We start from the raw sequence: 10,995 nt of genomic DNA, 5'->3' as shown, positions 1-10,995 counted from the left end.
AGTGTTACATCATATTCGGTTTGACAGCGAGGCAGTCGGTCTTGGAGGAGGGGGGGGAGAAAATGGCTCGTTTAAGTATTTTTTTTTACCGATAACAATGAACTGCACCAAAACTGCCTATGGGCTTTCGGTTTATGTATTGTTTCTGAGACGTTTTTATTTTAGGCTTTCCGTAAGTTTTAGCTGTGTATCAAACAATGCATCAACCACCATGCACCCCTAAAAAAGTTTGGATCAGTCCACATTGACGCGTGGGCTCAACGTCATATGTAGGGTGTGGCCTAGCGATATGGTAGCCAATCATTTTATAGAGCTCTTTTTCTGTATGAGCACACAGAAAAACGGATTTTATTGAACGTAAATAACGTCTATAACAAAAAACATAAATTAATAACCATTCAGTAGAACAAAAATGATTTACGGCTCGTTAGACTTTTATGTCCGTTTGCTTGCTAGATTATACATGTAACGTCATGCTTGTTCCTATTTTAAATGATTTGTTTCAGGTGTGATTCTAGGATCTATTGTTTTAATATTGTCTAATTTGAATATGCTTGGTAAAATGAATTAAAGCCAAAAACAATAAACTGTACATTATGGCGTTTGCGAATGTGGGCGGACAGATCCAAATACCGATACCAAAGGTATCAGTATCGGATGGAAGTGATATTATAAATAATATATATTCTTAAGTGCTTCTGTTTATTTTCATTAATATCTGTTGTTTTGTTCAAATTGCATTTTGTACTGACTTTATAACATAGTTAGAAGACTCACCTTGGGGAAAAGTTCAAGGGGGCAAAAAGCCAAAGGATTTGTTTTTGCATTTGTTTACTTACTTGGCGCAGTTTACCATTTTGCTTAAACATTTGTAATAAAAGGGAATGCAGTAATTGCATTATTTTGTTGATAGTTACATTGTCTTTGTTACATTGTTTTTACAATGTAAATTATATTATATATTATTATATATTACATTGCCAATTAACATTGATAAGCATTTTTGCCAAAAAGCTGTCAAGTATTTGATTTTATTATAATTATGACCAACATTAATTAAAGGCAAAAATCACAATCATTCAAAGAAAATGTAAAAGGTATGTGTTATCTGCAATACTGGCCTGTTTATTTACTACTGGATTGATTCCAAAATAGACCTCCTGCACTAAAAGTGCTACATGGTATCTGCATGCTCCTGAATCCATACCGAGGCGGTACTCATCTCCCATATTTTGCCCACACTTGCAAATACAGCGGGTTGGTACCCGGGGCTTATACCCGCTGCCTGCATGGATGATCACATCACAAGCTGCCAAGTGCTCGCCCCCCAAATGCCGCACAAGCGCCTAACCAGTGAGACATTTTTTTTAGGAACGTTTTGAAGGGTGCAAACTTTCTACCACTTCCACACAGACAGGAAGTTCCACACACCAGACGTGGTTGTTCTGAATGCTAATCAGCCATTTAACTTATGATGGACCAAAATGAAAGACCATTCAAAAGTCCTTTCAATAACACACATTTCTGTAAAATTTACTTCAATACACTCATAGTACAAGTAAAATAATATATATATTATACTTCATGTGCGAAGTACAGTTTTGAGTTATTTTATTTGGGCGTAGACATCTTTTCACTCTCTATTTAAATGGCAGTATAAAACAAGAAAAAAACTTGTTTTGAGACCAACGGTGCAGGGGAAGGACTTTAGACAGCAATGTAAAACAAAGATAAATTTAACTAAAACTTAACCGAACACAGAAAAAAAATATTTGCTGTGTATCAAAATGCTCTGTACATTTCCATTTATAACAATGTGTTTCAGGCAGTTATTATACTGTGTGAATACAAAGAGCAACTGTTTCATTTACAATCTAAAGGCTGCCCGAACGTGTCCCTTTCTTCCTGTGTAGGGTTTCAAAGTCGCCGTAGTGTCCTTCATGAGAACAGCCTGTGACAGTCAAAGAGTGCTGCTGTGTAAAGGGTCGGGGGTGGATGGGGTATATGACTATGTACAGTTTGTCACGTTCCCCCCCCGCAACCCATCCCAGCTCAAGTCTGAGTTCTCAGGAAGCTGAGCTTTCCTCTGCTACTGCTGGTTGACTGCTGGGAGATGGACCCTCTGATTGTGCTGCTTCTGATGGACTCCTGGAGGGCTTCTTTAGCTGGGGGGAACTTTGGACATGCTGCACAGAAAGCTGCGGTTTGGCTAGGATGAGCTGTGGCACGGATGTGCCCACTGCCAGATGGACCATAGAGGTGGTGGCTGCTTTGGCGGCAGCATGAGTAAGATGCGTGGTAACAGGTTTGGCCTGTACGAGCTGAGTCACCTGGCCTGATGGGTTCGCCTGCATTAGCGTGGCAAGCTGGTTTGCTGGGATGGTGATAATTGTTATTTTCTCCCCTGCTTTGGAGCCAGCGGGCAGCATGGTGGGCAGGGCCTGAATGACAAGTTTTGGAGGGGGGCTCGCACCGGCTACTGTAACTGGGGCTCCTGTAGCAGTGGTTAGTACTGGGGAGGAGTTTAACGTCACCTGGCCAAGAGAGTTGGCCATTACCACAGGCATGGTGCGAATGGACCTGTCAAAGAAAAAAAAAAACAAGGATCAATATGGAAGAGTTGTTCAACATTCTGACCGCTGAACCACTCCTGTTTTCCAGTAATGACAAAATACTAGCCAATATTAACATGACCACAACCAAAATGCTTAAATAAACAACAAAAATACAGTAAACCTCGGATATATCGGATTCAATTGTTCCCACTGGTTTTGTCCGATATAAGCAAAATCCGTTATATGCGTATACCGGAAAATGTCCGTTTTACGCATATATCGGATTTATATCCGGTATATGCGTAAATCGGATTTTATCCGTTATAAAAAGGCACTTCCTTGACTATGTTTCTAATGTACCTGGACTGGGCAATGAAAAGAGACGTAAGGTAATGAGAATTTAACTTTATTGGACTCTGAGCATAACAAATTGTTAATTAAGCTAGGCCCTGTTACGCCCGTCAGGCCTACGTTATTTCCAATAGTGAGGTTAAGATCTCATTCACTGCTGTGCTAGTATTATTGACGTCACTCACTTTTATATTTGTCCTAAATCTGGAGCCAGGAGAAAGACAATAGCCAGTGACATCAACAAGATTAGCATAACGATGCGGCCATCCGATATATGCGAGGGAAATTTAATGGAAATGCATTGGAACGGGACTGGAGATTTTGTCCGAAATAGGCGAAATCCGTTATAAAAAATCCGATATATGCAATGAATTTTTATTGGAAATGCATTACAGAAAAATCGGTTCTTTTTTATCTGTCGTTGTGAGCGAATTTCCGATATATCCGAGGTTTACTGTATATATTTTTTACATATACTCAAGATGCATTGTTGGCTGCATTGACACAGCAAACCAAGAAAAGTGAATCATAAGCATATCACAATCATAACTACTGTATTACACAATTCAAGTACACACTTCAAAGTAGGAAAACATGTTATTTTCATTGACTTGTGGTCATAATGTTTTTTTAATGACAAATAAAAACAAAAAAAGTGGCCCCAAACAGGTTTAGGGGGCAATCACTCTTCCACTCAGGGCCATGTAGGATTGGATTTTTCCTCTCTTAATAATAAAAAGTTATATTAAAACTGTTTGATGATCTGTAACATTAAAGTGTGACAAATGGTCAAAAATGAACCAGGAATCAAAGAAATATTACAATACAATGCTAAAAAAAATGTGCATTTCAGTCCGTAGGGTGTATGAGAAAAACAAAATGAAAAGGAGAAGAGGGGCGGCACGGCGGTCTAGTGATTAGCGCACAGACCTCACAGCTAGGAGACCGGGGTTCAATTCCCACTCCTCTCTGTGGAGTTTGCATGTTCTCCCCGTGCATGCGTGGGTTTTCTCCGGGTACTCCGGTTTCCTCCCACATTCCAAAAACATGCTAGGTTAATTAGCGACTCCAAATTGTCCATAGGTATGAATGTGAGTGTGAATGGTTGTTTGTCTATATGTGCCCTGTGATTGGCTGGCGACCAGTCCAGGGTGTACCCCGCCTCTCGCCCGAAGACAGCTGGGATAGGCTCCAGCACCCCCGCGACCCTCGTGAGGAAAAAGCGGTAGAAAATGAATGAATGAATGAATAAAAGGAGAAGAATAGTGTCAAACCTGGTGGTGGAATTACTGGGGATGATGGTGACATAGGTTTGTTGGGCATGGGAGGCAACAGGAGGGTTTGTGCCCAGGATTTCTGCACCCTGCTGGCCGGACAACATGCCTTCACCGTCTTCGCCTTCGTCATTGTCATCAATGACTCGAATATTCTTTGGCATGTCCTTAAACTGGTAGGCCAGCCTCTGGCCCTCCACTTTTGCGAGGATGCCACGCTGGTAATAATATCTGCACCAGAACACACCAGATTGATCATATTGTACAACATGCTTATATGCTTATTCTACATTTGATCGTCTGACCTTAGGGCTCGACCCATTGTTTCATAGTTCATATCAGGCTTGTTCTTGTGTTTCCCCCACAGTTTGGACACCGCCTTGGAGTCCACCAGTTTAAAGATGCCCTTTTCTCTCTGCATCCACTTGATGTATCTCGGACAGGTGTTTTTGTCCTGCAACAGCTCCAGTAGGAACTCCCACAGGTAAGTGGTGTTGCCTAAAGGACGGAAACAATGTCAGCTAATCTAACACAATTCATTTTGATCTGACACTGAGATTTAACTACCGTATTTTCTGGACTATAAGTTGTACAAGGTCAAAAATGCATAATTAGGTAGAAAAAAACATATATAAGTCGCTTTTTTTTTTTTACAAACTACTTGACCAAAACAGACATTACGTCCTATAGGAAGGCAAGTTTTAATAATAAAAGAATAGAGAACAGGCTGAATGGGTGTAAGATATGCTAACACAATGCTTATTCAGCTACACAAAAAATAAACATGAACAGAAAAGGTGTCCAGTGTTTATGTAACATAAACAGTTTTTTCATTTATAAGTCGCTCTGGAGTATAAGTCACAGGAACAGCCAACCTATGAAAAAAAGTGTCACTTATAGTCCGGAATATTCAATCCGGTTTTAAGAAGCTCTAGCGCAGAGGTAGGGAACATATGGCTCGGGAGCCAGGTAGGGCTCTTTTGATGACTGTATCTGGCTCTCAAGCATTTCTTACCAACAATAAAAATGCATTTTTGCCAACATTTTAAAGTAAACATCACAGAAATGACAAAATAATATTCAAAATCATCAACTTTCTTATGCATTTTAATTCGTCCATCTATATTCTGCTGCAATACGGCCAACCATATCTATCTTTCCTGATGATATTTTCCAGGTCAAAAACCAAAACTTGATTATTACTGGGTAATGCTGTAGTCTACCTCGCTCATTGAGATGTCAAAAAAACATGTAAATGTAAACTTTCCTCCTTTAGTCAAATAGCTAAAGCTGCAGAACCAAGCCTTCTGGTGAAGATGGCCAAAAGAATGAAATACGTGTACTGAATACGGTTCAAAACCATGCAGCAGCAGAAGTTGCATTAATGGCAGCAAGTATTTGATTTATTATTGGACACTGCGCTGCTCACGAAAGTATGCTGGCCACACCCCATTGGCGTGGGGTAGTGTGCCTGGTCTACGTAATTAGAGCCCATTATATCTAAAACTGTTGGTCTTACATAAAAATGCACACATTTTATTGCATTCAAAATGTATATGGCTCTCACAGATACACATTTTAAAATATCTGGCCTTCATGGCTCTCTTAGCCAAAAAGGTTCCCGACCCCTGCTCTAGCGCAAAAAAACAGTAATTAATGTCAGACACACTAGAGAGGGGGATTCAGTATTCAGTAAACACGGACCTACGTTACCACTCTGAGTTGATACACGGAAAGTCAGGGGTCTCCAGCCAGTAGTTGAACTACCAGTCGTTCCTAACCACCTTTTTATTAGCTCTACAAAAGCTTTATCCATTTATTATCAACGCCTGTACCCACAAAAGTGGGGTTCTGCAGTAGTCTGGAAGAACGGTACTTCGGGGCGCTTGGGAGTGTGACCAATCACAGCAGAGCGGCCGTGCTCAGAGGCGGGCCATAGGTGGATAAATTTAAAATAGACCGTTTTGAAAATCCAGCTGGAATAGGTGCAGATTCTGGAAGATCTAGAAAGTGTTCTGGGCGGGTTATCGTGTGTAGCTGCTCTATATAGATGGATGGACATATAGCCTGCAGACTTCTTGAGGTTTCTTTCTCCGCCAAATGAGGTTTTCAGTTTTTCCTTGCCCGGTTGGGGGTTCAGATCAGAGGACGTTAACTTGTTTTCCTTGATAGAAGGATAGAACTAAAAACATACAAGGCAAATATCCTACCTTTTCCCTCTCTTGGCCTCTTTTTTATCCCCATGTCAAAGGAGCCGTTGGATGTAGGTTGATGCATCTTTGTCTTACGTCCACCTAAAAAGGTTTTTAAATATTACTACTCACCCTCTGCACTAGTTACAACAAATTAGTCTGCTCATCATTGCAATATTCTGACATCAAACATTAAACAATTACTCTCTAGTACGAGTATTATAACACAGACCTCCTCTCTTTTTCTTAGTGGCAGGTTCACAATCAGGCGGGATGGGGAAGGATTCCTCCTCCTCTATGGATCCGCACTCTGTAGAAACCTCCACCACTGTCTCCATCATCACATCTTCTGCTGGATCCAAACACATAACATTCATTCAATTTCCTCACATCGGAATATCTGGCCATTTATGCAACCCTCGACAAATACTGAACCTTCATTTCAATGCATGAAGATGTGACAGAGATAATGAACTTAAAAATGACACTTTGTAAAGCAACATACTGGATTTGAAACAGAAAAGGCTGTTCTGATAACCTGAAGCTATGGAATTGTGTACGACCCATCTTTAACTAACAGGATGTTCTCCCAGAATGGTCATCACGTCACCACATCTTTATTTTTAGTTTTATTATTTTTTAAGTCAGGCTGCACGGCGGTCGAGTGGTTAGCGCAGACCTCACAGCTAGGAGGACCAGGGTTCGATTCCACCCTCGGCTATCTCTGTGTGGAGTTTGCATGAACTCCCCGTGCATGCGTGGGTTTTCTCCGGGTACTCCGGTTTCCTCCCACATTCCAAAAACATGCTAGGTTAATTGGCGACTCCAAATTGTCCATAGGTATGAATGTGAGTGTGAATGGTTGTTTGTCTATATGTGCCCTGTGATTGGCTGGCGACCAATCTCTCGGCCGAAGACAGCTGGGATAGGCTCCAGCACCCCCTGCAAACCTCGTAAGGATAAGCGGTAGAAAATGAATGAATGAATGCTAAAAGGCTACATAAATTTTAAGTAAAAATCGCAACTCAGTTTTGTGATATTGGTGAAAATGTGTATTGCTAGTATGAACTTCGTCTTTGCTCTTTTTGTTCCATTTTTGCTGTTTTTTTCCATCTATTTCAACCTTCTTTTTGTAAATGTAATTAATATTTAACTCTTTCTTTCTCATTATTTACCAAACTCGTTTTGTCCTCCATTTCCCATATGACTTCTCCAAAAATAAATAAATAAAAATCTGTAAGATCTGGTGTGTGGGGTTAGCAAAGCTCAATTAGGGATATTATCTTCTCAAAACAATAAATCAGGACCCAGTTATAATATTACGGAGGAAATAGTGATACACACTGATAGCTAAGCTTGCAAGCATGCAAGTGTGTTTACTCGGGGGTGTGACAAGATCTTGTGAGATTAAAACTTGACAAGATTTCTCGTTCGGGGACAAAAAAAAAATTGATCACATAATAAATGAACATAAACGCAATAATTAGACACCTCAAGTGTTTACCTGTATTGCGGTCATGCAGTCCTCCAGGAGACTCCATATGCAGAAGCGCTTCAGCTGCTTCAAATGTTTTATCGAAACACACCATGTCCTGACCCGACATCTCCACTAAAAAAAGAAACACACTATATGTTAAATGTGAGTTCAAATGGGTTATTTTTCTGTAATTAATTCATCATAATGCATGGAAGACCTGGCCCTCATAGTAATCTATTCTCTTACCAGTCTCTGCCACTTCTGTGACCACTTCCTGCTCCTCAGCCACATCTTGCATGATGTAAGTTTCGTCGTCATAGACCAGAACCTGTGCAGAGTAACACTCTTCCACCTGGGCACTAGGCACCTCCTCCACAATCACGGCTGGACAGCCATCATCCTGCACTTCCACACCTTCCTCTTCCTCCACCTCTTCACCGCCATCCACAATTACCGCTTCCATCTCCTGCTGAATGACTTCATCATCCTCCTCCTCAGCCGGCTGCTGCTCACACTGCAATTTGTAAAGATGCAAAAAAAGGCAGAGAGATTAATTATGTCGCTTTCTGGCAACACAGCACACGCCTGTGGTTTCAACACATCCAAGCCCGGTTCCGATTGCAAGGAATAAGACACAACATAACAAAGTATTTCCACATTGTGGCAGCGGTGGACCTCCACTTCCTCCAATACCGCCTGACAGTATGACATAATTGAAATGGTTTTTAAACTGTGACTTTTTCATACCATAGTATACTCTGAAACTGGTAACTAGCCCATGCTGAAGCACTATAAAACCAAGTTTACTTCAGAACTACTACTAATTGTTTGAATATGTATTTCAGAAAATGCTATTACAGTAAACCTTGGATATATCGGACTCGGATATATCGGAAATTCGCTCACAACGGACAGATAAAAAAGAACCGATTTTTCAATAAAAATTCATTGCATATATCGGATTTTTTATAACGGATTTCGCCTATTTCGGACAAAATCTCCAGTCCCGTTCCAATGCATTTCCATTAAATTTCCCCTCGCATATATCGGATGGCCGCATCGTGGCGCTCCGATTCGCCAAATCGTGACAGGCTGCTATACGACGTCATTTGCAGCGTTGCCTGCGCGTCCAGGTACATTGGAAACATAGTCAAGGAAGTGCCTTTTTATAACGGATAAAATCCGATTTACGCATATACCGGATATAAATCCGATATATGCGTAAAACGGACATTTTCCGGTATACGCATATAACGGATTTCGCTTATATCGGACAAAACCAGTGGGAACAATTGAATCCGATATATCCGAGGTTTACTGTACTACTAATTGTTTGCATATGTGTTTCAGAAAATGCTATTACAAAGATAGCGTCATAACAGCAAAAAAGTTCAGGAAACAACCAAAAAAAAGCAGAAAAGGCACCTTTGTCGATATTTGCTAACCCTGTCGATCTAATTAAGTTTAGCCGGTATGGATGCACACACCACCGTTTACAGTACAAGCACAATTCGTACTAAAATGATGTTGTTTCCTTTTGCAAACAGCTGATGACCCAACATGGCCGAAAGGTGAATTGGCTATACTCTTAATTTCTCACATCATCAATCAGTTTTGGGGTCTTACCTGTTGTGGCTCCTCCACCATGGTGACATACTCCACAATATTCCCACCGCCATCTGACACCACCACAGAGGTCATCACTCATTCCTAATAAAACAAAAGAATAGATGTCTGGCTGAGGAACACGGTGCTATGTAATAAAATGTAAATTTTGCAATACTTTGGTAACAAACAATACCAATATTATTGTCATAAATTGCATAATTTTATTTCTTATATTGCTGCAATAGTTTAGTGTGTAGATACAAATATTTGTCGTGTGTTTTATTCTCATGATCACCCCCCACCAGCCATCCCAAAAAGCACAAATCGATTCAATGATCCTGAATATTACTAACAGGTCCGGTATTTATTTGGTATCGGATCGATCCCAACATTTGTAATATCGCCCTGCTCTACTGTTTAGGAAAATTACATAGTAAAGTACGAAACAAGAGCATACCAAACCTCCATATATCACCAACATAACGTTTTTACCTAGTGTTCATGACATACTGACCGACATACAATTTACGCTAACATCGCAGGCTAATGTTTACTTTCTGTACGGACTAAGCTCGTCATAGTAAGGTTTACCAGACTTGTCCCAACTCAAACATCACCCAACTAGTTAACAAATATTAACACATTTCGGTCCATTTAGTTCCAAGTACTGAAACGTTGACGCCTTTCACATCGCGACATTTTAACAGGGTAAAGTTACGTCCTGTGCGTAGCTAGTTAGCATTAGCAATTAGCTAGCTGCTATGCTATTTCCCGTTATATAAGACTTCAAGCCCACGGTTGGTAAGTACAGCAAAGTACGCGAAAATAGTTTATTTTGGGGAATTTGAAACGTTGAGTTGCAGTATGTGGACACGTTGGTAGAATTTATTTCCACATCTTACCTTGTTTTTCTGTTAGCACAAAGTTAGCTCCACCGCTAATGCTCGCTGGGCCCCGATGTTAGCTTAGTAGTTGACAAGACAAACCCGCCAGTTTCACTTTGATCTTTGCCTACAAGTCCTCCGTCCCTCAGACAATTTACATGCGATCTTCCGATCTGTCTGTGAATCCGCAAAATGAGAGTGAATTCATGCCGCACAAATGTTTTGATTTCGCCAAGTTCTTTGGCTATCTTGTAGCTTTTCCGGCGCGCAGTCTATTGGGTAAACGGATACTGCTGGCCAAAGCATCCACCGCCATGACGTCACCAGGACAACCCCCATGAACTTCGCAATATAGGTTTTATTTCAAATACAGCAAAATGACTAAAACCTCCATTTAACCAATAATGAAACAATCAATTAAATACGTACAGTTTTTACCCTAAAATGGTGGTAGTAATATTGTCGTACTGCAGTTATTTTGCCTTATTTCCATGACGGCAACATCCTTCACCCCAAAGTTTACAAAAAAAAAAATATTTTATCCAGTGCAGATGCTGGCGCTGAAGGTGCAGAATGCTTTTCCCACAGCTAATGTGTGAGTGTATATCATGTCTTATGTATCACATACAGGTATCTCATTTTTTATGTCTAACT

At 40.5% G+C, this 10,995-nt stretch overlaps 1 protein-coding gene across 2 annotated transcripts; it reads right to left on the bottom strand.

Moving 5' to 3' along the window:
- Positions 1 to 1,090: 1,090 nt before the first annotated feature.
- On the bottom strand, positions 1,091 to 10,658 carry elf2a (E74-like factor 2a (ets domain transcription factor)). Of its 2 annotated transcripts, none has more exons than XM_058063805.1 (9): positions 10,360 to 10,658; positions 9,476 to 9,559; positions 8,096 to 8,363; positions 7,877 to 7,981; positions 6,605 to 6,724; positions 6,391 to 6,474; positions 4,486 to 4,678; positions 4,181 to 4,411; positions 1,091 to 2,580 (listed from the first exon to the last, which is right to left on the bottom strand). In XM_058063805.1, exons 2-9 carry the CDS (start codon positions 9,548 to 9,550, stop codon positions 2,067 to 2,069), a joined length of 1,590 nt encoding a protein of 529 aa, XP_057919788.1. In that variant the 5' UTR covers positions 9,551 to 9,559; positions 10,360 to 10,658; the 3' UTR covers positions 1,091 to 2,066. The 2 variants fall into 2 exon arrangements, with proteins under 2 accessions (XP_057919788.1, XP_057919789.1); XM_058063806.1 differs by having other exon boundaries at positions 6,605 to 6,721.
- Positions 10,659 to 10,995: the final 337 nt, after the last annotated feature.

The sequence above is a fragment of the Doryrhamphus excisus genome, chromosome 23, assembly GCF_030265055.1.
Source record: "Doryrhamphus excisus isolate RoL2022-K1 chromosome 23, RoL_Dexc_1.0, whole genome shotgun sequence".
Taxonomy (NCBI): Eukaryota; Metazoa; Chordata; class Actinopteri; order Syngnathiformes; family Syngnathidae; genus Doryrhamphus; species Doryrhamphus excisus.
This window is presented reverse-complemented; position numbering and strand designations above follow the sequence as displayed.

Excerpts from the sequence above, each read along its gene's own strand:
- elf2a (XM_058063805.1), bottom strand. The coding sequence starts at position 9,550 with ATGACCTCTGTGGTGGTGTCAGATGGCGGTGGGAATATTGTGGAGTAT. Across the intron at positions 8,364-9,475 it reads TGGTGGAGGAGCCACAACAG|TGTGAGCAGCAGCCGGCTGA; the intron begins GTAAGACCCCAA and ends TACAAATTGCAG. Across the intron at positions 2,581-4,180 it reads CCCAGTAATTCCACCACCAG|GTCCATTCGCACCATGCCTG; the intron begins GTTTGACACTAT and ends TTTCTTTGACAG.